At 40.4% G+C, this 27,911-nt stretch overlaps 1 protein-coding gene across 1 annotated transcript; it reads right to left on the bottom strand.

Annotated features, from left to right (window-relative positions):
• Positions 1 to 358: 358 nt before the first annotated feature.
• On the bottom strand, positions 359 to 27,312 carry SMPDL3B (sphingomyelin phosphodiesterase acid like 3B). Its single transcript, XM_072136921.1, has 8 exons — positions 27,198 to 27,312; positions 26,913 to 27,126; positions 25,850 to 25,947; positions 21,401 to 21,544; positions 21,152 to 21,324; positions 17,373 to 17,553; positions 9,483 to 9,616; positions 359 to 782 (listed from the first exon to the last, which is right to left on the bottom strand). Exons 1-8 carry the CDS (start codon positions 27,256 to 27,258, stop codon positions 423 to 425), a joined length of 1,365 nt encoding a protein of 454 aa, XP_071993022.1. The 5' UTR covers positions 27,259 to 27,312; the 3' UTR covers positions 359 to 422.
• Between the last annotated feature and the right edge of the window lie 599 nt (positions 27,313 to 27,911).

The raw sequence follows: 27,911 nt of genomic DNA, 5'->3' as shown, positions 1-27,911 counted from the left end.
GCATCCTTAAGGGGATAAGATAATTGTTAAAACCAGTCAAAAACGGATGTGTTTTCAAAAAAACGGATGCGTTTTTTTAACGGACTGCTTTAAAATGGCCCAAAAACTGGTTCAAAACGCCACGTGTGCCGCCGGCCTCAGGGCTCGCTCAAACATTCAGGTTTTCAGATGCAGTAAATGTCCAAACCAAGAGTGAAAATGTAAACGTGTGTCTGGCCTAGATTTGCACTATTAGCTAGCGACCGTTCGGCTTGTATAAGGGGCAGTGGTGTCTTGGCTGCAGTTTTGAGACATATTAAGACAGGGCTTTGGAATGCTCCAATAACTTATAGCAACATGTTTTAAAAGTTTTTATTTAGAATTTTAACCAAAGAAGGCAAATTACAAGAAACAGGTTGACTGTAAAATATTCTTTGGTGGTTTTACTTCAGAAACAGACATATTAGCATCATGATCATCAGAGCTATAGGGGAGAGAAGCTTTAAAGATGAGTTTCCATTCTTAAGACATTCATTATACTTAGTGAAGTCCACTTCACGAATGGCACACACATGATCAATTTTACAAGACTCGCCACATGTTTCCAAATCATAGCTGACTGAGTTATATTCATAATACTTTTGTAGGTAGCAGTGGTTAGTAGATATTTTTTCTAGTACTTTGTGCATAGACTGTGGAGATCCATCAGGAACTAAAAACGCTTCTGTTAGACGATACTCCTTCTCCCATCTAGGAGACTCGAGATTTGCAAATGTTAAATTCAAGTAGTAAGTGACCATATCCTGTAAACATAATAATGAAAAATGTTAAAATGAATCCCAAAATCTTAGGTCCCCTGCACATGATTAGGATTTCGGTATGTGTGCTAACCAGCCATTTTTCTACAGCTTGCATTCACTTCTACATGCTCAAGACTGTGGATTTCATGCAAGAGCCGATTGACCAGGCCTGCAAGAGATTTATTCCACCCTATTCCGTATTAAGTGGCGCTCACCTGCTGATGACACAAGAGGAGCAAACGATGGTCCAATGGTTGTTTATGGCCTGTTAGGCAGCGGTCACACATTCCACTAGGGTGGTGTTTATTACGCCAGGCTAGAAAATAGGGAGCGGGCCTCGGCTTGATGGGATATATACGGATATACCCAGGCCCTAGTGTCTTGGATCGAGCCAAGACCCGCCCCCTGTGTGCTAGCACAACGTGTGACAGCGGCCTTAACCCCTAGGTGCACCAGGACGTTATAGTACGTCCCCGGGGCTAGATGCTTAGCGCACGGGGACGTTCTATAACGTCCTGCTTCTGGCACCGGCTCCCGAACGGAGCCGGCGCCAGAAGCAGCGGCTGTCAGCTGTCTAGTACAGCTGACAGCCTGCGCTAACACCCGCGATCGGAGCCGGCTCCGATCGCGGGTGTTAACCCCTTACACGCCGCGGTCAAGCATGACCGCGGCGTGTAGGGGTTTTTGCGCTGTGGATCGGATCCCCCGTGCCGCTTACTGGGGGATCCGATCCACTTCTGGGCAGCTCCGAGGACTGGCATGTGCCCCGGAGCTGCCCGGTCTCCATGGCAGTCAGACCCCTTCCGGGTCTGACTGCAAACTGTCTGAGCATGCGCCTGCCTGCTCAGACAGTTTACACTGCTCTACAATAAAAAATAGTATTGTAGAGCAGTGTATTGAACTTAAACCAGTGATCAGAGCATCACTGGTTCAAGTTCAAGTATGTATAAGTAAAAAAAAGTAAAAAACACTAAACTTAATACATTAGAATAAATAAAAAATAAATGCATTAAAATATAAGCCCCTAAAATGTCACTTTCCTATAAAAACACTTAATAAAGTATAAAAAACACAAAAAAACCCTGCATATTTGATATTGCCGCGTCCGTAACAATCAGTATATTAAAACAGAATCATTACTGTACACGCCGTAGAAAAAAAAACGCAAAAACGTTCCGAAATTAATACCCTAAAAAAAATGCTCTAAAAATTAATTTAAAAAATGTTATGCACTCCAAAATAAGCCCACTAAAAAGAACAACTCTTCTCGCAAAAAATAAGACCCTAACTAGATTTGTCAGCCGAAAAATAAAAAAGTTATGCATATGAAAAGATGGTGATGCTAAAATGAACAAGATTTTCTCCAAATTGGTTTTTATTCAGTACAATTGAATAAAATACACAAACCCCCCACATATTTGGTATCCCTGCGTCCGTAACAATCTGCATAATAAAACAGAATCGTTATTAGATCCGCAAAGTGAACCCCGTAAAAAACAAAACAAAAAAAGCTCCAGAAAAAAGATCATTTTCAATTAATACCCTATAAAAATGCTCTAAAAAGGGATTTAAAAAATGTTATGCACTCTAAAATAAGACCACTATTTTTATGGTATGGTAAACGGCCAAAAAAAACCCCATAAAAATCTTCCTGAAAAGTGATGATTTTCATTTCCTCCACCAACAAAGAGTTAATAAAATCTCACCAATTAGCCTATAGATTCCCCCAAATTACGTACCAGAAAAGTGCATCTCATGTGGCAAAAGAAATAAGCCCCTATAGGTCCACATTAAAAAAAAGAAAAAAATTATAGCCTATACAATGTGACATAGCAAATCTGATCTGGATGGCGCCTCCTTCCCTTCTATGCCGGGCCGTGCGCCCATACAGCAGGTTACCACCACATATAGAGTATCCGTGTACTCGGGAGAAATTGGGTATCAAACTTTGTGGAGCCTTTATTCGTTTAATCCATTGTAAATGTTTAATTTTCCACCCAAAATGGGTGTATTGTGAAAAAATATTACAATTTGCAGACTGCACCTCCATTTTGTTTTAACCCCTATAAAACACGTAAAGCGCTAACAAACTTCTTAAAAGTGGTTTTTCATACGTTGAGGTGTGTAGTTTCCACAATGGGGTAATTTACGAGTCTCACTATTATTTAGGCCTCTCAGTGTCAATTACAAGTTGAGCAGGTCCATCTAAATAAAGTTTTTGGTGATTTTACAAAAAATTTGAAAAATGATACCTAAATTCTGAGCCTCATAACATTCTAGTAAAATATGTGGAATCTTAAAAAACCATGGCAACATAAAGCAGACATTTGGGAAATGTAAGTTATGAATTTATTTGGGTGCTATAACTGTCTGCATCAAAAGTAGAGAATTTAGAATGTTGAAAATAAAGAATTTTTCTAAATTTTTGCCAAATTTTGTTTTTTTTCAGAACTAAACGCAAAAGATTTCATCCAAATTTTTAAACTAATTTGAAGTACAATGTGTCACGAGAAAACAATCTCAAAATTCCCTGGATATCTCATAGCGTTCCAAAGCTATAACCACTTAGGCCGCGGTCACACGATCCGCTAGGCGTCCGTTCATAACGCGACGCTAGCGCACAGGGGGCGGTCCTCGGCCCGAACGCACATGCGTTAACAGGGAAACGCATGCGATCGGCTTATCAATCGCATGCGTTTGATAAGTTAAAATCTATACAGCCAACGCCAGGCCATGACACCTGGTCCATTGTTGATTGTTGATCCAAGTGGATGAGCTGAAGTGAAGTGAGTTTGAAATTCATTTTGAAAAGTTCTAAACCTGCAGGGACAGCACAATTGCATATGTGTTTACACTGAAATGCATGTAAACAATACACAAGGTCCTCATTCCTGATCATAAGTAATTAACTGTAAACGCATATGCAATTAGTGCCACCTCCTCCCCGCATCAGGGGATATTATGGGAACAGAAGGGACCAGAGCTGTCAATCAGGGTGTCATGTAGTGTACTCTGCAAGGCCTATTCACACCTGTCACCTGTAAAATTTGGACTTCTGGTGACAGGTTCCCTATATGCAGTACGTTGCAGAGAGGAGGAGAGCCAAAACCCAATGCAGCTCTGATCAAACATCTGCCCCAGATGCCCCAGTTAAAGGTGAAAACCAGAGGTAAAAAAAATCACACAAAAACACATCACATATTAATAAATATTTAAAAATACATATTAATATATAATACATATTATTAGTTGGGATGGTGTTCTTGGGGTTGTTCTTATCCTCCTGTTTCCACCAAGCAATGCGAGTGTAGTTAATACCAAAAAGTTCTGTTTTGGTCTTATCTGACCACATGACCTTCTGCCATGTCTCCTCTGGTTCATCAATTCCAATTGCGTCTTGACATGCGCTGGCTGTGGTTGTAATAGTACAGCTGCCAGCATGTTGTTGTTGACCATTATGCTATATTCTATATATTCCCAGTTTAATCACTCATGAGGCAGTTTGTGCACCATGGGCATTACCTCAGCAGCCGAGAAACTGATATTCACTGCCGATCAAAATTGAAGTTCAAAAATATTTTTGAAATCTTAGTGCATTTCTCTATGAGAGGCTGCAAACAGATTATAATGCTTGGTGGAGGTAGTACATTTCTAGAAGTCAAAGGGAGTAAACTGAAACATCGATAGGAGTTTGTTGTGTATAATAAGTGATATTTTGTGTACAATTCGCTATCAGCCATGCAGGAAAAGCGAGTTTACCATAACCCCTAGAATACTGTATGTAGATGTCATTTGACTTATTCAGCACATTTAAAATGGTTTTTGGTTCTCTACAATGTAGAAAAAAAAACACTGTACATCTTGGTGCACAAAGAAGCTCACTTAAAGGTATTTTTTTCTGACATTAGAGAGCATAAAAGCCACTGTAATTATCAAGTATCAATAATACAAGGGGATGCAAGAAACTTAGTAATATATCTTATCAGAGAAATGCCTGTCTCCATTTAGAACTGCTATAACCATCCTCACTCTTTCTCAACTTTTTTTCACTCTAAAATCTCTGCTGAATCCAGTAACGCACTGACAAAGACAACAGGGGAAGAAGTAAGTCACAGCTAGGCTTCCATCTAGCAGCTAAGAGACAACTGTAAATTACAGATAGTCTACAGAGTGGAAAGCTACTGGAAAATAATCATTACAACTTATTAAAGGCTCAAAAGAAGTTAAAGGGGTATTCTCGTCTGGGCACTCACATTCAGTTACATTAATCTGCCATATGTAAACATTTCTTCAATTAGATGTTATTAAAAAAAATGTTCCTGTGTGAAGATAATTTCTCATAAATGTAGCCATGTTGTCCCTTAGAAACGAGATTGCTTCCTCGGATACGGCCACCTCTGCCTGAGAGATTGCATAAATAAACAAAAAGGTTTTGTATATGAAATGTCCGGGAGTTACTGCATGTCGCACAGGCGTCCTGTGGTAATGATTGCCGAAGACAGGAGGCCCGGCAGGACTCTATAGCGCAAGTCTGGCCACTGCTGCCAGAGTGTGACGTGGTCGTATCCGAGGAAGCTATCTGGTTTCTAAGGAACAACATGATTACATTTATGAGAAATTATCTTCACATATGAAGATTTTTTTTATTAACATCCAATTGAAGAAATGTTTACATATGGCAAGTGAATTTAATTAAATGTGAATGCCCAGATGGGAATACCCCTTTAAGCTCACCTTCTGTAGGAAACCCCTTTAGTCGCACGGATAACGAAGTAAATATACCACAGTACAAAAACCAAGGGATTGTCAGAAGATAATCAGATAATACAATTTCTCTAATAACATAATATCAGATCCTGTCTCAAATTCATGCCCCAAGGTTGGGCAGTCTTCAAGACAAACATCCAATACGTCTCCCTATTGAAAAGCTTCTTCCTGTAGTCTCCACCTCTTATTGGTTTTGTAACTTTTTCTATTCCCTGCCACCTGAAAGTATCACAATTCCCGTCATGCGAGTCGCGGAAATGTTTTGAGGCGGCTGACATATTACTCAAATTTGTGTTTTTTACATCGGAAAGATGTTTTCTAATACGAGTTTTGAGGGAATTCGTGGTGCATCCTACGTATTGTTTCTCGCAAGAGGTGCAGGATATTAAATAAATAGTATAGGTTGTGTTGCAATTGAGGTAACTGGTTATGTTATATCTCTTTTTAGTAGTGTATGAAATAAAGAAATTGGTGGTAGTAAGAAATCCACACACTAAACATCTGGAATGCCCACATTTGTGGTTGCCTGGATGATGCAACCAGCTATAATTATATTGTTTATCGTTTCTGCTATTGAACAAGCTCGGAGATACAATTGATCCAATGGTGGGTGCTTTTTTTGAGATATACCTCACTCCTTGGGAGAGACAAATTCTGGCATTATTATCCTGCTCTAAAATTGGTATGAATTTATTCACTATGTTTCTGATTTGATTAAATTGTTTACTATATGTTGTAACAAACGCGATGGGTTTAATGTCAAGTAGACCGTCACAGTTTCTCTTTCTCGTAGGTTTGTTTTTTTAATAAATCTTTACGGTTAATGTTTTCAATTCTTTTTTTAGCTAGGGATAAAGTTTTTTGTTTGTATTTTCTGTGTGTCAACCTATTCTCCCATTCTATAACATGTTTATCAAAAACTGCTTTGGTGGAACTGTTCCTGCGTAGTCGGACCAATTCCCCAAAGGGAATATTGTCCACCACGTGTCTGGGGTGGCATGACGTGGATAACATAATTGTATTTCCCGCAACTGGTTTGCGGAAAGGCGACACTAACACCCTATTGCCCTGTCCCGTAAGGGTGACATCCAAGAAATCAATCCCCTGACCACCAAAATGAGAGGGGAACTTCAGGTTCATGTTATTAGTGTTGAGGTAATCGACAAAATTTACAAAATCCGCGTGGCTACCCTTCCAAATCCACAACAGGTCGTCTATGAAGCGGCCAAACCACTCCACAGACGACCTGTGCGGATTGGAATCCGAAAAGACGAAATGTTTCTCCCACTGAATCATATATATGTTGGCAAGGGAGGGGGAAAACTTCGCCCCCATAGGGGCCCCCTCCACTTGCAAGTAATATTGTGAATCGAACATAAAAAAATTGTTTTGAAGGAGAAAATCGGTTGACATTAGGATGAATTCCTTTAATTCAGCAGAATATGTGCTGAATTCGTCCAAATGTCTGGAACCCTAAAAGACACGAAACATGTACTACAGATAATGGAACACATCACATGGCAGGAGACTTTTAACTGGGCGACTTGTGACGTGATTTCATTATACTCTTCAATCCCACACCAACAGGCCCTACTTTTTCTTTCCAGACATTTGGACGAATTCAGCACATATTCTGCTGAATTAAAGGAATTCATCCTAATGTCAACCGATTTTCTCCTTCAAAACAATTTTTTTATGTTCGATTCACAATATTACTTGCAAGTGGAGGGGGCCCCTATGGGGGCGAAGTTTTCCCCCTCCCTTGCCAACATATATATGATTCAGTGGGAGAAACATTTCGTCTTTTCGGATTCCAATCCGCACAGGTCGTCTGTGGAGTGGTTTGGCCGCTTCATAGACGACCTGTTGTGGATTTGGAAGGGTAGCCACGCGGATTTTGTAAATTTTGTCGATTACCTCAACACTAATAACATGAACCTGAAGTTCCCCTCTCATTTTGGTGGTCAGGGGATTGATTTCTTGGATGTCACCCTTACGGGACAGGGCAATAGGGTGTTAGTGTCGCCTTTCCGCAAACCAGTTGCGGGAAATACAATTTTGTTATCCACGTCATGCCACCCCAGACACGTGGTGGACAATATTCCCTTTGGGGAATTGGTCCGACTACGCAGGAACAGTTCCACCAAAGCAGTTTTTGATAAACATGTTATAGAATGGGAGAATAGGTTGACACACAGAAAATACAAACAAAAAACTTTATCCCTAGCTAAAAAAAGAATTGAAAACATTAACCGTAAAGATTTATTAAAAAACAAACCTACGAGAAAGAGAAACTGTGACGGTCTACTTGACATTAAACCCATCGCGTTTGTTACAACATATAGTAAACAATTTAATCAAATCAGAAACATAGTGAATAAATTCATACCAATTTTAGAGCAGGATAATAATGCCAGAATTTGTCTCTCCCAAGGAGTGAGGTATATCTCAAAAAAAGCACCCACCATTGGATCAATTGTATCTCCGAGCTTGTTCAATAGCAGAAACGATAAACAATATAATTATAGCTGGTTGCATCATCCAGGCAACCACAAATGTGGGCATTCCAGATGTTTAGTGTGTGGATTTCTTACTACCACCAATTTCTTTATTTCATACACTACTAAAAAGAGATATAACATAACCAGTTACCTCAATTGCAACACAACCTATACCATTTATTTAATATCCTGCACCTCTTGCGAGAAACAATACGTAGGATGCACCACGAATTCCCTCAAAACTCGTATTAGAAAACATCTTTCCGATGTAAAAAACACAAATTTGAGTAATATGTCAGCCGCCTCAAAACATTTCCGCGACTCGCATGACGGGAATTGTGATACTTTCAGGTGGCAGGGAATAGAAAAAGTTACAAAACCAATAAGAGGTGGAGACTACAGGAAGAAGCTTTTCAATAGAGAGACGTATTGGATGTTTGTCTTGAAGACTGCCCAACCTTGGGGCATGAATTTGAGACAGGATCTGATATTATGTTATTAGAGAAATTGTATTATCTGATTATCTTCTGACAATCCCTTGGTTTTTGTACTGTGGTATATTTTTCTCCTATAGCTTTTAGTCATCTGTAGTTTCTCCATGTGTTTCACATGTTCAACTGCTGTGTTTGTATGTATCCACAAAATGCATCACCTACCTTTTCCAGTGGCACTTTTAATACCTTACAAGTTTTTATATTTTATATGTATATACAAATACTTACTTTCTATACAATCGCGGCCTTCCGGGGGGCGGAGCTTCCTGGGTCATGTGACGCGGGTCACGTGACCGTGACGTCACTCGCATGGTCATGTATCATGTGATTGTGACGTCACACGCCGAGGGGGACCGCGATCTTTAAATAGCTGTAACACACACTTTGTAAGTAGACCATGAGTAAGCTCACCTGAGCGAAACGCGTCGGTCATTTCCTGCTAACCATGAAAGTAGAGGCTGTCTATCTTGCCTAACGATTTTATGTTTTTTGGAACTTCAATAAAAGAAAATTTTTAGCATCATATTCCCCTGAGACGCTGGATCGTTCTTCCTTGTTTGCAACTTATTAAAGGCTTACAAACATTTATTCCTCATGTACATAGACTGGACTGCTATGAACTAAAAAATACAATTTCCACATCGCTCAGAAACTTTTGGTTTTTGGCCCTCCTGAAAATTCCAGCAGGGCCAGGCAATCATGGGACTTGGCCAGTGAATTTGAGGCAACAAAAGATGTCGTCACCTTGATCAGAAGTAGTGATGTCCCAAGGAAGCCATTCAATGGGCAAAGGTGGTCCTGTGGTCCTTTCCCTCTGGAACTTCTAACCAGGTAGAGGGCAGAAAAACCTAGGAACTGGGAGTAGTACTCCATAGGGGTTTCCAGAATTCCTGCAAAACCCCTTTAATGCTATACCTTTGAATTTTTTAAAGAATACTTACTAGAACCTGAAGGCTCTTCCGGTCATACTCAAACATTCTGATTCCAGGATTATTAGCTCCATTAATTACCCCTGGTAAAGTAGTTTTCCAGGGAGATACTCCAGGAGCAATAAACATGCTGCCAATCGGATCACCTGAAATTAAAAAGTTGTGGACTTTATTTAGGTAAGTTGAAAAACCCCATTAATCTGCCATCCACTGCAGTGTGGCCGCGGTCACACGTACCGCTAGGTGTCCGTTCATAACGCGACGCTACCGCACAGGGGGCGGTCCTCGGCCCGAACGCACATGCGACTGGCTTATTAATCACATACGTTTCCCTGGAAACACATATGCATTTGGGCCGAGGACCTCCCCCTGTGCCCTAGGTCTGGTCAGCCTGTTGACTTGCATAACATCTGCAATCAGTCAGTGGGCTCAGTGATCACAGAAGCACTGTTAAATTTTGTCTCCTGCTACTTTATCTGATGTACAAGCTGCACTCGAGGGAGGTGGAAAACAGCTTGGGTGCTCACTATACGCATAATAATGCGCACCACTCGCTTCTTACCTCCTCCTTCATCCCATTCTCATTCTCGAGTCCCAGCTCGAGCTGCAAAAAGTGTGCATAATTATGCATATATGGAGCACACAAGCTGTTTTCCGCTTTCCTTGGGGGCTTCAGGGCTCCAGTGTTCAGCGATTTTAACGCTCTTTAATACGTTCCTGTACTTCAACTTTATTAGATTCATCTTCTGTAGCACTGCATCAGTATGTAAGTGATAGTGGCTCAATACCACTATAGCAGTGGTTAATTATTTTTTTTTGAATGGGCCAGATTTATCATAGTGTCTTAAGCTGAATTATAAAAATATCAAATTTTTGCACTCGTCACAGTTTTGCCTATTTTGAAGGACATTATACAAAAATTCTTGCACATTTCACTGTGATTTGGTCCCAGGCCATGCTATCCTAGCCTTCAAAAAAGCAAAGGAAACCAACTAGCACAAGTGTAAACACAGCCTTATCTATAGACACAGAACAGCTGCAGTTTGACAGCTGATTGACTGTGAACTCAAACTGTTGTGAAATATTATCTGCTCCCAGTGCAATAACCACATGCAATCTAATATGTCTGCATCCCAGAGATACCTTATAGCACGGCATGTACATATATCTAATATATAAAGCTGTGTGTATGTAGGTATGTATGTATGTATGTATGTCCACTAAAGGAATCTGTACCATCGTGTTTACAATCACCAAATTTTGCACAGTTGTTGCCTGTGATTCGGGGAATGTCTTAGACCAGGTTTTGAGCCGACATTTTATACCTCTCCCTTTCCAAAATCCACTTATTAACTCCTTAATGACCACTCTATTGGCTTATTACGGTGGTCATTAAAGGGGTATTCCAGGAATCAGCATAATTCATATACAAATGGGTCCTTAAAATATAAGCTAATGTGTAATTAGTTGTTAGCAGAAAATGCTGGTGACATAGACTGTAATGAAGAATTAAAATGCTACTGGCCCTTTAATCAGTCCGTAGATTTCCTCCGCGCGGTCCGTTGCAGAGCAGACACAGGACAGAAGATGGCCGCTGGTCACATGTCCACATCACATGTCCTGCACCTGCCTGGGCCGTTCATGTGATCATCACTATGTTTGGCTGTAGTCGGTTGGTTGCAGTGCATCCAGTATGGACAGTGTTGTGGTGATGGCAGTTACACATCATTACTATGGTAACAGAGCAAGAAAGTCTGTTATATCATCACTGGGAGCAGATCATAAGAGGGAGGCAGAGTTACTGAGAACTAAAGGATCATGGAACTTGTAGTTTCCAGTGGCGGCCATCTTAGTGATAACTCCACCTACTTTAGAGAGGCCATAAATTTTGTAAATCAGAAAATCAAACTATTGAAGCTCCATTTTGTGACTAATGACATTGAGTATTATTATATTCATTTATTTATATCATCATGGGTTTTTGTGTCAGACGTTCATATTCCCAGAATACCCCTTTAAGGGTACTACTTCTGACGCCACGTCTCTCAACGGTGGCGCGTCAGAAGAATATCTTGGAACACCAGGTCTCGCTGGTGCCGGTGTTGGGCTGTGATGTCACAGGCCAGACTCGTCACTATCAACCGGGATCGGAAAAACTCCGATCCCAGGTGTTTAAACACTTACACGCCACAGTCAAGCATAACCGCGACATGTAAGTATGTCCCCTGTGGACCAGCTCCGAGGCTGCCGGCTCCTCTTCTTGTCAGGTTTCGCCTCTTGGCAGGACCCGGCTGTATGTAACTGAGCATGCGCAGCTTGTTCAAGCCCAAGTATGGAATGTGTAAATAACAAGTAAAAATCAGTTTATAATAATAATTAAATAGATCAAATAAAAGTCCCATAATCTCTGGTCTGGTTATTAAGTTGAAAATTAATGTCAGTGATAAGGGGTTAACCACCATATACAGAAGCCATTGTGTGCTGCTGCTACTGTGGCAGTTGAAAGGTAAGCCGTGATCGGTTGCTGTTCTGCCACATACCATTAATATGAGCTCTGAGCTTTGATCGGCTACTACAGGCAACGAGAAGAAGAAAATTTATGTCTGAGGTAAGATGAATAGGGATAGAGAGATGGGGGAGATTTATCAGAAATGTCTGAGGTAAAACTTCCAGTTGCCCATGGAAACCAATCAGAGATCAGCTGTATTTTTATAAACAGCTGTGCAAAATTGAAACTTGAGCTGTGATTGGTTGCCACTGGCCACTACAGCAGTTCTGCTCTCAAACACTTCTGATAAATCTCCCCATAGACAAAGTGACAGTCGCTGGAATGAGAATGCCAGAGGCGGACAGTCCTTGGAATGAGAGTGTCAGACACAGACAGTCACTGGAAATGAATGTGAAAAAAAGTTTATAACAAAGGGACAGTCAGTGACAGTCTGTGACTATAGACAGTCTATAGATACATATAAAATTATTTTTTAACCTATTCTATTTTGTTGTAGCTAAGAGCAGTTATTTACTATCCCGGGCAACGCCGGGAGCTACAGCTAATATATATATATATATATAAATATAATATAATATATATAATCTAAAGCTGATTGTATGTGTGTGTATGTTTGTATGTATGTCTGCTAAAGGAATCTGCATCGTTGCGTTAACCGCCGACAAATTTTGCACAGTCACAGTCTTTTGACCTGAAATTTCCACCAAGTACTTTACAAAATCCATTTATTACCCACCATATACACGAGCCATTGTCTGCTGATGCTGTGGCAGTTGGAAGCTGAGCCGTGATTGGTTGCTGCTCAGCCACAGGTCATTGAGTATAAGATACTTATGTGTGAGGTAAGATGGATATAGACAGAGATGGGAGATATTTATCAGAAGTGTCTGAGATCAGCTGAATTTTAAAAACAGCTGTGGGAAAATTAAACTTGAGCTCTGATTGGTTGCCATGGCCAACTAGAGCAGTTTTGCTCTCAGACACTTCTGATAAATCTCTCCATAGACAAAGTGACAGTCAAAGACAGACAGTCACTGGAATGAGAGTGCCCACAACAGACAGTCACTGGAATGAGACTGCCAGAAACAGTCACTGAAAGAGACTGCCAGAGACAGACTGTCACTGTAAGAGACTACCAGAGACAATGTGACAGAGACAGTCTGAGACAGAAGGGGTTAACAAAAAATATTTTATATGTATCTATAGACTATTTTGTTATAGTTAATAGCAGTTATTTACTATCCCGGGAGCTACAGTTATTTCCCTAACCTCGGGAACTACAGCTAGTAAATATATATATATATATACACTCACTGGCCACTTTATTAGGTACACCTGTGCAACTGCTCGTTAACACTTAATTTCTAATCAGCCAATCACATGGCGGCAACTCAGTGCATTTAGGCATGTAGACATGGTCAAGACAATCTCCTGCAGTTCAAACTGAGCATCAGTATGGGGAAGAAAGGTGATTTGAGTGCCTTTGAATGTGGCATGGTTGTTGGTGCCAGAAGGGCTGGTCTGAGTATTTCAGAAACTGCTGATCTACTGGGATTTTCACGCACAACCATCTCTAGGGTTTACAGAGAATGGTCAGAAAAAGAAAAAACATCCTGTGAGCGGCAGTTCTGTGGGAGGAAATGCCTTGTTGATGCCAGAGGTCAGAGGAGAATGGGCAGACTGGTTCGAGCTGATAGAAAGGCAACAGTGACTCAAATCGCCACCCGTTACAACCAAGGTAGGCAGAAAAGCATCTCTGATCGCACAGTACATCGAACTTTGAGGCAGATGGGCTACAGCATCAGAAGACCACCGGGTGCCACTCCTTTCAGCTAAGAACAGGAAACTGAGGCTACAATTTGCACAAGCTCATCGAAATTGGACAGTAGAAGATTGGAAAAACGTTGCCTGGTCTGATGAGTCTCGATTTCTGCTGCGACATTCGGATGGTAGGGTCAGAATTTGGCGTCAACAACATGAAAGCATGGATCTATCCTGCCTTGTATCAACGGTTCAGGCTGGTGGTGGTGGTGTCATGGTGTGGGGAATATTTTCTTGGCACTCTTTGGGCCCCTTGGTACCAATTGAGCATCGTTGCAACGCCACAGCCTACCTGAGTATTGTTGCTGACCATGTCCATCCCTTTATGACCACAATGTACCCAACATCTGATGGCTACTTTCAGCAGGATAATGCGCCATGTCATAAAGCTGGAATCATCTCAGACTGGTTTCTTGAACATGACAATGAGTTCACTGTACTCAAATGGCCTCCACAGTCACCAGATCTCAATCCAATAGAGCATCTTTGGGATGTGGTGGAACGGGAGATTCACATCATGGATGTGCAGCCGACAAATCTGCGGCAACTGTGTGATGCCATCATGTCAATATGGACCAAAATCTCTGAGGAATGCTTCCAGCACCTTGTTGAATCTATGCCACAAAGAATTGAGGCAGTTCTGAAGGCAAAAGGGGGTCCAACCCGTCCAACACCTGCACAGTGTACCTAATAAAGTGGCCGATGAGTGTATATATATATAAGGCAGGGCCTTAGCCCGCAGGGACATTGCAGGGCGAGTTCGCCACCACTTACCTAGTCGGACAGCCAGCGCCAAGCTGGGTTGCACATTTGCTGGATAGGTGCTGACAGTGTGTTGAGTACAAGGACAAGAGAGAGGTCCTTGTATTAACAACAATACATGGGCACACCAGCACCCCATCCCCTGTACGAGGTACCAGTACAGAGGCCCCCAAACTTGACTGCATACTGGATTATTACAAGTGCATGGGAGGGGTGCTTCAACCATTCAACGCCATGCAGAAATCAGGGGTGTGGTACAAGAAGCTGGTTGTGCACATCATGCACACAGCACTATATAATGCTTATGTGTTATATCGATGTGCAGGCCGGAGGGGAACTTTTCTGGAGTTTCAAGATGTGGTTATTAAGTATTTTCTTTTTGGAGACCAGTAAAGATGGAGTGCCAGCACTTCTAGAAGCGAGGCCACAACATGTATTGTACCAGGGCAGCACTTTCCAGGAGAAGTTCCCCAAACTGCCAAGAAGGGAAGGGCATTTGGAAGGAAAATAATTACCATTGTGAAAAATGCCCAGAAGAACCAGGACTATGTATGAAAGAGTGCTTTGTATTTATCACACATCCCTGGACATTTAGATGTTGATTTTACCCTGATGTACTAAGCACAGCTTATATATCATGCCGCACCTTCCCTTCTAAGCCCTGCCGTGTGCTCAGCTTGTTGATTATTGCCCCAAATGGGGTATTATGGTACCCAACAGAACACATATTATGATTTTTGGGGTGTGGTGTTTGGCTCCCTTCGCAGGAGCTGGACACAATATGACATAATGGATATTTTTTTTCTCATTTGTCACTTCAATGGCACATTTGAGAAAACAATGTACTTTTTATTCTTCATCATTCAGTTTGTTTTATATTTGAGCAAGCATCTTACAGGTTAAAATGCTCATACAACCCTAGATACATTCTTTGAGGTGTACTCTTTCCAAAATAGGGTCACTTCTTGGTATTTCTATTGTACTGGTACCTCAGGGCAACACCAATCTAGTGAATGATTTTTGACTCCTTTGTCCGCAGTGGCATGAGTGAGGCAAAATACATTTGTCACTACAATAGCATATTTGACAAACTGCAATGCAATTTTTACTCTGCACCATTCACTTTGTATTACATTTTGACCAGCATGTTAGGGGTTACAATGCTCACCCTCAACCCCATATAAATTCTTTTTAGGGGTTTATTCTAATTCTGTATCCTTATTGGCTGAGTGGTTTGTGCACGTTCGTGTGAATGCATTGAGTGCTACTGACATCATTGCCCATGGCTGATGTTACAAAAAGGAAGGCCCGCCCACTTCAGGAAAAGCTGAGAGGGTTTACAGATAGCATCATATCTATTAACCCTATATCTCAGGATAGGAAGTAGCTTCAAGCATGCTACAGGTATCGTTCTCTCAGAGTTCTCTCCAGCTCTGCTAAAACGTTTTTTTGACAAGTAACTTTACAGTTAAGCTTTAAATATTGTGACACCATATACCTGCCATCTTCACTGAATCAGCCAGCAATTTTCATGTTGCAACCAGCATGTTGTAATTTTCATGACTGTTGTAACCTTCAGAAAATTTAGAAGAATCTTTCTCTGTGCTACAGTCTCTAATTATGATTATCACCTTTTTTGCAAAATAGAAGGTTTTATGTTGATATACTTTGGTAATTTTTTAAAACACTGGCATATAAATACACGAGTGCAAGACATAGACAAAGTCCATCCAAATGTGCAATCAATTAGCAGAACTTCAGTCTTCATTCCAAACTGTCTATCTTCATTATAATGCATATATACTGTATAATATTTTATTATATTTATTATATTTAAAATCTATGTCTATTCTGTGCAGATTTTAGCCATGTGAATATATCCTACGGCCTACATTTAAACATGTTTTATATACTAGGAGAATGCAGACATCTAGAAGACCTGCCATGCTCATGTGGTTTCTGTAGGCACCATGCAATGCTTCCTTTCCGTTGTGGTAATATTACAGGGAAGCTGAAAACTTTCTTCAGGGTTTGAAAGCAGATTGCAATGTATTGCTGTACAGGTTGTTTTGGCCCTAGAACACAATTTTTTGTTCATTTCAGTTCAGATTTTCATGATCTTAGAGTGGACACTAAAAATAATTTTTTTTAGATAAAAATTAGATAAGGTCCTCCTTCCTTTAAGTAATGGCTGCCCATTGGCTGCACTGCAGATGTGAGTACTGGCCAAAACATTTTCTTCTCTAATTGATTTTTATATGCTCACTGACCCTCGCTAAAGAATACAGGCTCCTTGTACTCTCTTTCACAAGCTATCTGTGTACTGACTGGTGAATATAAAACTTGATTGAAATTAAATGGGCCCTGTGATGTGATTATATATTCACTTCCTTCCAATAAAGTGTATCTGTAAATAACACATGACATACACCTTATAACTTAGGTTGGCAGTTGTTAAATTAGGGAATATTTGTCCTTGGACAAGCACTCTTAGAATTGATTACCTCATCTACCTGGGTCTCCTCTTATTAAATTCTAGTTGCACCACTTAATACTACAAGTAATGCATTAGGAAGCTGGAAAAAAAAATCACAAATGCTGTGAAATTGACAAAAATGTCCTTGGACAAGCACTCTTAGAATAGATTAACTCATCTGAATTCAGGTTGTTCTATGACCCGATGCACCTGCCATGTATGGAGAGGGCTCATCATTTACATTTTAAAACATATAATATTTAAAAAATAATATCTTCTCATAAGGTCATGGTATGTTAAAAAGCTATTATATTGAAATAAAAAATATAGCTACCTGAGTCACTGTAGAACATTCGGAAAGAGTCTGTGTGGTGATGTCCAAAAAACTGTCCCTGTATCACTTTGTTGTATTTCTGAATAATCTCTATATACCGTTTGTTGAAGTTTTCCCTGAACCAAGGCTTCCCACGTTTCTTTTCAAAATATCCTGGAGGCACATGTCCCACAATGTAAACCTGCAATAGTTAGTTGGTTATAGTAGATGTATCCATGTTCTGTAAGCTAAATGCACAGAAATGCATCACTAAATTCGAGTTATCAAGAACCCACTCTATTGTTGGTTCTGTAGCAGTAGAAGAGGAAGAAAAAGTAGTAGTAATAATTAGACTCATGATAAAAATGATGCATTAGGTATCCATTTTTAGTGTTCATTCTTCAGTGTTGAAGAAAGCTGACAATTATACTTGCCAATGATTGGAATTCTCTTTAGCCTTCACAGTACACTAGCAAAGCTTTAAAACAGACCTTCTTCTCACCTCCTTTGGTTAAATTTCAGAGCACCTTTTAAAATATGTTTACAACATGAGCATCAGGGTATTAACACATTGAAAAATACCAAAGATAATTTGGTACGGAGAGGTTTACCCCCTTAACGCCAAAGCCAACAGGCAATTTTTAACATGAAGAAGTAAAGCTTAGGTCTCTTTCAAACTTGCGTTTTTCACGTGCGTGTTCTGCACGTGATTTTGATGCGCAAAACTTGCATTGCATAATGACCTATTGTAATAAATCGGTTATTTCAGACCTGCTTTATTTTTCACGCGCACACGCCATTAAAAAAATGTAAGTCTATGGAGATGCATCAAAAACGCATTGCAATCTGAGTCCAATGCAAGTGCAATGCGTTTTTCACTGATCAATTGCCATAGAAAAGATGGAGCTCAGCCCTGAGTCTTTTTCACACGCATTATCTGCGTGTGAAAAATGCATCAAAAATGCATTGAAAACACCAAAAACATGCATGAAAAACTGAGACACTGAACAACCTCTGACTGAAAACTGATTGAAAAATGTTGTTTTTTCACTGACCAAACCCTGATCGCTCTCTGATCAGACTCTGACATGATCTGCAACGCAAGTGTGAATGAGGCCTAAAAAGGATATTTTGTACCCTAACGAAGGATGTGATTGGTTTAATAATGAAAAGGCTGAAGGGCTCCATTAAAGAGGGTTGCACCACTGTAGCACCGCTCTATACAAAGCAGAGAAGAAGCAGCATGGAAAAGAAGAAGAGCTCCAGAGGAGAGTATTTAATAATTATCTTTATTTATAAACACCATCATAAACCGTAGCGCTTTACAAATCATATAGGACATATGCAAAAAAATAGAACATTTATTTTTGTCTGCTCTTGGGGCGCTTTGCTGTCTGCTCTGGGGTTCTTCAGTATTTGTCATCTGCCCTGGGGTCTCCAGTACTATTAGTCTGCACTGAGGGTCTATAGTATTATTAGTCTATGTCGTCTGCTCAGGGGTCTCTAGTATTTGTTTTATTTACTCTGGGGGGTCTCCAGTAATTGCCTGGCTACTACCACATGAGCAGTGTAATTTTTGAATGTGTAGATTTTAAGATTTGAAAATGGAGTGATATATTATATACAGGCAGTCCCCAGGTTACGTACAAGATAGGTTCTGCAGGTTTGTTCTTAAGTTGAGTTTGTATGTAAGTCGGAACTGTATACTTTATTATTGTAACCCCAGTCAAAATGTTTTTGGTCTCTGTGACAAATGGATTTTAAAAATGTTGGATTGTCATAAGAAACAGGATTAACAATAAAGCTTCAATGCAGACACCTCTGATAACTGTTACAGCTGTTTATTGTAGCCTAGGACTAAAGTACAGTAAATTACCAACATCCAGAGATCTGTTTGTAACTAGGAGTCGCATGTAAGTCAGGTGTTCTTAAGTAGGGGACCGCCTGTATTTCAAAGCTCATTTAAAACAATAATGATTCCCAAAAAAGTAAATTATGGAAACATAAAGAAGACATATGGATAATGTTAGTAACTACTTTTGGTGGTAAAACTATCTGCCTGAAAAGGAGATCATTTAGAATTTTGAAAAAGGTGATTTTTAAAAAAACTTTTCGACAATTAAAAAAAAAAAATAATAATAATAAGTGCGGAACACATCAAACTAAATTTACCGCAGGCATGAAGAACAACATGTCATGAAAAAAAACAATATGAAAATCACTTTGCTAAGTTAAAGTGTTCAAAAGTTATAAGCATATGAAACAACACATCTCAGATTACAAAAAAAAGAGACTGAGCTTCAATTTACAAACTGTCTGTGTCCTAAAGGGGTTAAATGTGTGCAACAGACTCCCTCTAGTGGTGGCTACAGGTGTAAAGCATGTCACCTATGTGTGTGCAGGAGATTTTGTGTTCCGTATGAGAAGAACAAAGCAGTGACTGCTGCAAAAGCATGTAGAGAAATAAATCGGACCAAAAATTGACTTTTCCATTAAGTGAAAACGAAAAGACGCTGGAGGACAAACAAGTATATTGATAAGTATTAAAAGCAATTTTTCAGCTCCTGGGTTATATTTAAAGAGGACCTGTCACCCATAAAAAGGCACCGCTCTGTAAGCGGTCGGGCGTATTTATGAGAGGGCGGGATTAGGGGGTGATTGCTGCATAAAGCTAGGCAGTCACCACCGGCCTATGTAGTGGAAGGGGCGGTCCGGGGGAGCAGCAGCACCTCGGACCGCCGGCTCATGAATACACCCGAGCGTTTACAGCGCAGTCCGGCATTTCTATTGTACAGTACAGCAGTGTCTGCTAGCGTTATCCGAGGTTTCCAATAACACTAGCAGTGTAACTGTTGTACAAATAGGAGCTCCCACTTTATCACTTTAATTTATATATGTAAAGGAGTGATTCAGTGAAGTTCCTTAGTTTCACAGGGAATATAATTCACAGCTGGGTGTTATTGGCATTGGAAATGTCTTCACTGTCATATTTTAACATTATGGAGATCATTTATCTTTAGTCTGGAAATTTGCACCTGTCTTTTTTTTTTGGACGTAGGAAGGGGTTGGGATAATTTGACTTATTTAAGGGTGCAGTCACGCCTAGCACTTTGATTCCGTGTAGAATTAAAGTGCACGGGGCTTCCCACCGTCCGATAGCATATACGTTTCTATGGAAACGCGTGCGATCTGTAACCTGCAACCGATGTCTTGCATTTGGTGCTGGTTACCGATCACATGTTTTTCCATAGAGACGTATATATGTGATCCGGCTCTGGCACTCCCCCATGTGCTTTGATTCAGTTACTAAATGGAGTCAAAGCAGTACGTGTGAACACACCCTTAGGGTGAAGACACACGTGGCGTTTTTAAGCCGTTTTTGGTCCGTTTTTAGTTTTCAGATTGTTAAAAACGCATGTGTTAAAAAACGCATCCGGTTTTTGAAAAACGCATCTGAAAACACTCTACTAAAAACGGCCCAAAAACGGCCTAAAAACGCCACGTGTGTCTTCACCCTTAGAGGGTGTTCCGCCTGGTTTGCATCTGTGCAAAGTTGCTTATTTTTCCACAACCTATTAAACACTTTTGCCTATGCCAGCTTAGGCTTAAACATTTTCAAAACCGCAACATCAGGATTTCTGTCGATAAATCAGGTGCAACATGCATAAACTCATGCGCAGCAAACTGTGCAGAGAGTATATCTTGGCGCAAAGAAATGCATTTCCACCAGAAAAATTGACAAAAGGGCAAAAAAAGGGATGTGATAAACACCTTAGAATTAGCGAATGTATAAATAATACCTTTTCTCCCTTTTGAGAAGCATCTGATAATTGGTTTTCTAGCCAAACAAATTGGTCACCTGGATCCTCCATATTGGCTGTGATACTATTGGAGTCATAGTATAAATTTGTATTTAGAACGACAATACGGCCCATATTTTCTAGTTTCACAGCCTGCTCACTGTAAAATGCTCCTACAGAGAGAAGAAATATCAGTTGTGTGTATTTTTTGTATTTAGTTATTTATTTTTAATAAGTCAAATGTATTACCTTTTTGAAAAGTAGGTATGGATTCTTGATTGAGCCATGGTCTCCAAAGTTCTGACACCTGATAATAAATAGAATTGTTTTGTGCAGGCAGTTGGTTTTTAGGGTGAAAATCATGATTTCCTAAGGCAGCATAAACTTTGGTTCCTAGTTGGAAAAAAAGCACACACTTTTAGGACCAAGATATTGTATGTACAGAACCTGGACTCATTGTGTATCTATATTTATTACAATATGCAAGAATAGACTTGGTAACATGGCTGTCTCTATTTATGGTCAGTGTTCCTGTGCATTTACCAAAGGAAGAACTGGATTCAGAAATACAATGCAAGAGTTTGTACTGTATACAGTAAATAAAGTGTATGAAGACAGGGATTAATAGGCTACACATTACGTTTTTTAAGCTATTGCACTTTTAAAGGACATCTGCCATCAGATATACTGATGGTAGACTCCTATGGTGTACTTTCTCTTTGCAATATCTACTTTTTAAAAGTATTTTCATTAACTCCTTGAACAGAGCGATTCTGCAGAAAAAAAACTGTTTTATAAAATATGCTAAAGAGCCAGAGGCGCTCAGTCATACGTCAACTCATTGCCTCCTGGCTCCCGGGGCTAGTAGAGACATATGCAACATCCCCCACCGGGGCCTAGCCCTTGAGGTGAGGCCTGGAGACAGCCGGGGCCCGCGGTACCGGAGTGGCTGGCGGTTGCGGCCTAAGCACGCTATTGTCACGGTGCTTGGTACGGGGGAACCGGAGGGCTGTCCTACAGCCTGGCAGGTCTCCAGCAGGGTGGTGTTGGCAAGAAATGGTGAGGGAGAGGCTGCTATAGCGGATCTCCCTGGGGCAACCCCTTAGTGTCCCGAGTGTGAGTCTCTGGGTGATGGACAGGGTGCCGGTGATGAAGGCAGCCGTATTAGCAGGGACCAGACGGAGACAGAAGTTGAAGAAAACAACTTACAGTTCTTTATTTGAACCGCAGGAACCGCAGCAAACGTGCCTTTAACAGGTAAGTAGGGTGCCGAGATGTGAGTTGGAGGGAGCCTCAGGAGATAGTTCACCAGCCTGGATGTAGAGGGCAGGCTGGGAGGCAGCTGTGTCCTGGTAGGAAGCTTCAGCTTGTCCTGTAGGGCTTCAGGTATCACCTTCAAAGGTAAGATGATACCCCTTTTCCTCACTACACTAGCTCTAGTCTAATGCTCCACTCTTCAGAGGCAGGGGCTAAGCTCTTCCTGCTCTGGTATGGGCTAGACAGAGATTACTCACTCACTCACTGATTCTCCTAGGATTCCACACTAGAATAATCATCCAGAACATTCCTGGCCAGAGGTTTTATTACCTCCCTTTGGTCAGGTGGTGGCTGCTCCTCCAATCACATCTCAGCTTACAGAGCACAGGATGTAACACATATCATTGGATAACAGCATCTGGCATTATACAAAATACTTAACCTCTGCCTTGCCAGGCAGGATTCACCACTGCAATATCCCTATGTCCTATCAGAACCATGTTGTGTAATGGGATTACATGCAGGTGGGACGTATTCGCAAACCCTCCCTCGCCATTGCATCGGCGAGGGTGTTGCACATACATAAAGTAATACAGATGGGTTCCACCTTCTAATAGGTCAGAATACCGGTGACATCTTCTTCACAAGATTTTCAGACTGGCATCTGACGTCACCAACATTCTGAACGATTGGAAGGTGGAACCCGTCTGTATTAAGAATAGAAGGGGCACACATAAATGATTATCCCCTCGAGGTAGCGTAAGCCTGAGCGCCTCCAGCTCATTAGCATATTTTATAAAACTTATTTTTTTCTAGAGAAAAGAAGAAATTACAATGAGTGAGTTCATTATAGGATTCTAAGATCACTATATATCAGTGATGGCAAACCTTTTAGAGCCTGAGAGCCCAAACTTCAACCAAAAGCCACTTATTTATTGCAAAGGGCCAGCACAGCAATTTAAGCAGTAATTATTTCTCCTTGTTCTTTGACAACTTTCAATCGTTCAGTCTCCTAAAGACACCAACGCAGTTGAAACGAGGAGGGCAAATTCGCCTATCATTGTAGGAAGATTCTTTGAGTCCTGTCTGGTGAACTTCATGCTGGGGTGATGGCCTGGGTACCCACACAGAGGGCTCTGAGTGCCGTCTCTGGCACCAGTGCCATAGTTTCGCCACCACTGCTATATATGATGGTAGATGTTGTTTAACTTTTTTTTTACTTTGAAGTGTCTTCCTGTGGTTTAACATAATGGGGTATTCTCAACACAGATCACAGCACATAAATAAGATAAGCTGTAATTGTCTCACACATATAGGCCCTAAGTGGGATCTGAATTTTTCTCCAGAATGGGGGGTGTCTGGCCCCTCAGACCACCAGAGATGAGAAAGTGGAAATTATACTAAATAATGAAATGCCCACACAGTGCACCCAAAACATAAAAATAGACAACCAGTTCACTAAAATTTAAAAACTAAAATTCTCCATTAAATACTCTAGATTTAAACTGACTCTGTGACAAAGACTGCATGGCCAAAGATCGCAGTGCTGTGCTTTCTGCATCACAGCTAACACACTGGGGCTCATTTACTAAGTGTCCGCGGACCGCACTATCGTCGGAATATCGGCATTTAGAAGGGTTTTTTTGACGCATGCGATCGGATTTTGGCACATCGGTGCCGACTTTCATGTGACAGAAATGGGGGGACGGAACGTCGGACGATCCGACCGATTCAGACTAAGTGCAGGATTTAACATTCAAATTTGTGTCCCAAGACAATAAACTTACATGCACCGGGAAGATGGTGAACTAAGGCAGACCTGAGACCTGAGCGTGGAGCGACACATGCAGGATATCGGGCGCAAGATCTACGTGGATAGCGGCACATTGCAGGACCGTTGGGGAAAGCACCTCGGGGATCGCGACTCGGACAGGTAAGTAAATGTGCCCCATTAAGTGAAAGTGGTAAAAATGAGACCCATGCCACTGAGCCTTCAACAATACAAATCACTCATAAATCCACATGCAACAACATGATAATATTGACTATCATTATCTGCAATGTGTAACACTAGGATATTTCACTGTGTAAGGAGTGCTGTATATAACAAGCTACACTACATTTTTCTGAAGGCCACTTTTCTAAACATACACATGAAGGGTGTATGAAGAGGGCTCATGGGCTGCATATTGCAGCAAAGACCCATCGCTAACACCCACAGTCGGTGTTAACCTCTTCTCTGCCACCGGCAAAGTCGCTGGTGGCACTTAAAATGTGGCGGCGCATGGGCGCTGTCATGTTTCTTCCAATTGTCGCTCCCCCGAACGTCATTGGGGGGCGACGACCGGTTGCCATGACAGCCTCGGGTCTTCGTCAGACACGAGGCTGCATGGTTTCCTGAGATTCGTTACAATGAGCCAGTGGCTCATTGTAATGTATCATTTGCAAAAACACCATATACTGCCATAGTGTAGTATTGCAGTATATGGTAGGAACGATCCGACCATCTAGGGTTGATGTACCCTAGAGGGTCTAAGAAATAGTGAAAAAAAAAGTAAAAAAAAATGTAAAAAATTTACAAAATATTAATTTCCCTAGAACTGATATAAAACATAATAAACAATAAAAATCACAAACACATTGGGTATCGCCGTGTCCCAAAATGCCCAATCTATAAAAATATAAAAAAGGTTATTGCCATCCTTAACGGGAAATGGTGCCCAAATGTCCAAAATACGACTTTTACACCTTTTTGCATAACATAAAAAATGTAAGAAAAAGTTATCAAAATGTCACACAGTCCTCAAAATGGTAGCAATAAAAACGTCCGCTCATTTCGCAAAAAATGACACAGCTCCATACACCAAAGTATGAAAAAGTTATTAGCATCAGAAGATGGCAAAAAAAAAAATTCTTTTTCGTACACATTCGTTTAATTTTTGAAGATGTATTAAAACACAATAAAACTTATATAAATTTGGTATCACTGCGATCGCACCTAACCAAAGAATAAAGTAGACGTGTTATTTGACACGCAGAGTGAAAGTCGTAAAAACAGAGCCCACAAGAACGTGACGCACATGCATTTTTTTTCAATTTTTCCACATTTGGAATTTTTTTCCTGCTTCCCAGTACACGGCATGCAATAATAAATAACATCACAGGAAAGTAAAATTTGTTACACACAAAATAAGCCCTCGCACAGCTCTGTACACGGAAAAATGAAAAAGTTATGGATTTTTGAAGGTGGAGAGCGAGAAATGAGCGAAAAAACCCTGCGTCCTTAAGGGGTTAACTATATGAATGTAATGTAGGGAGAAAATGTTTTCGTTTGCTTGTTGCAACCTGCAAATATTTGTTGTAAATGGCCTTATTCCATCTATTCATAAAAGTTATAAAACTATGAATAGTAAGTGTTATTAATTATTCTTGGCACATTACCTGGAAATACCTCTGAGATTAGAGTTGTCAGCCATTCCACAATATCCAAAACAACTTTCTCACCCAGTTTTTCATTAGGTACATGTGGGGTGTCATCCCTGAAACAAAAACATGGGCCAAAAAAAGACAGCAAGATAATAAATGATTCCTGTGACAATTCAATTGAGCAGTCTTGCCATTTCACTATTAACAACTATATCTGGCCATTGAGCCTTATTCTTAGTGATGTGATATTGAAACATATGAGAGAAGGAGGTTGCCCACTTAAAATACACCATAAAAGATAAACTTACTGTTAATAAGACTGAGAAAAAACATAAGAGAAAAACGTATCATAGAAGTGACACCTTTTCCAAGTTCTCCAAAAAATGATTTAAGTGAGCTGAAACCTGGCACTTAGGTGAATTAAGTAAAAATAAAATGAATAAATTATATATTAAAAGCTAAAAGTCAAATTATTATTTTTTCGTGGCCATTGTTTATATGGAAAATGTATGGCATTGATATTAAATAACCTCAGAGGGCACTGTATATCATTGGAGGTATATAATTTAGTCATTTATAAACAGGTCCTTATAAACATTTATTTGGGAGCCACTTGTATACTATTTCTTGGGAAAGACATGACAAACTATCAGAGAAGAGCATATATTATTTAGGAGCAAAGTGTGGGACATTCTTGGGCACAGTGTAGAGATCTGCTTTAATGTGGAGAAGGCATCTGGGCCATAATGGCTGGAAGAAATCTGCATGCAATTCTGTACTCAATGGAGAAGAATGTCATTTGTAAGTTGTTTGATCATTACTGTACTCACTAACTAACTTTCTTACATGCGAGTAAACTCTCAGGATGAGCTGGGTTCATAAGTCTGCTCTAGCATGTCTTTTTAGCTGTTATGCAACAACAAATATGCCTGTCATTATAACATGCAGCCCTTGAGTAGGGAAGCATATTTTCATGGACAATTCAGAGGGGTCCATGTAACACTTTATTTACCAGCAACTAAGGAAATAGAGCAGTCAGAGAGAATGCTCCTCAGGCAGCCATGGACTTTGTACTTACCCAGTCCACAGTATGAAGTCCGGGTTAGGCAAGATAGTTTTCATTGCATATATGGATGAGTTAATGAGGGAACCTGGAGAGTCACACAGATAATTTCCCCATTTTCCTGCCCCTGGTACTGGCTGGTCCCCTGCAGATGGACACACTTTACCAGGGTCTGTGGTCACTGTGTAGTTAGGGTCTAAATGCAGGTCTGTCAAGTGCCAGAAGTAACCTAAAAAAAGACATTCAGAGTTAAAACCATTTTGTTCCTTGTAAGCATTCATTGCCTTTCATTGTGCTTACCTCTTTCTGATGAGGTGAAAACAATATAGGCTGCAAGAATCTGAAAGATGACAGATCTCATGGCAACATATGACCGCGTCTGTGTAGACTTCAGTCTGAGCCGCCTCCTTCTGTTCTCACCGACCTCACTGTCTTTTCAGGAAGTGCAGCACTATTCTATGTAATTTACAACCTAAAGGTTTGTTTCACAGGGTGATAAACATGATAAGTTACTATATACAGTTTAATTATCCATCAAGGAGGAACAGTTTACCAGCTACAGCAGCGTACATAGAAAAGTCAACATAAAATAAATCACTAAAAGAAATATATGTCTCCTGAAAAGAATTATATGTATAATAACAGATTAACCCCTTATCTGCACCTTTAATTTTTTGTTTCCTTATTTTGCTCCTCACCCTCAAATATCCATAACTTTTTAAATGTTCCTGTTTACAGAAAGATAAAAAAGCTTGTTTTCTACACAACAAATTGTCTTTCCTATTGACAGTATTTAATATTTCATGCCGTTTTCTGGAAAGCTGAAAAAAAAAATGTGGTGAAGTTTCTTAATTTTTTTTTACTGTATTTTAGACCCCCTAGGGCAGTGATGGCGAACCTTTTAGAGAACGAGTGCCCAAACTACAACCAAGACCCGCTTATTGATCGCAAAGTGCCAACACAGAAATTTAATTTGTGACTCAATTAATTCATACTCCCTTCTCTGTCACCGTT

The sequence above is a fragment of the Engystomops pustulosus genome, chromosome 2 (assembly GCF_040894005.1).
Source record: "Engystomops pustulosus chromosome 2, aEngPut4.maternal, whole genome shotgun sequence".
In the NCBI taxonomy this organism is placed as follows: domain Eukaryota; kingdom Metazoa; phylum Chordata; class Amphibia; order Anura; family Leptodactylidae; genus Engystomops; species Engystomops pustulosus.
Note: the sequence above shows the minus strand (reverse complement) of the source record. Positions and strands in the feature narration are given on the sequence as shown.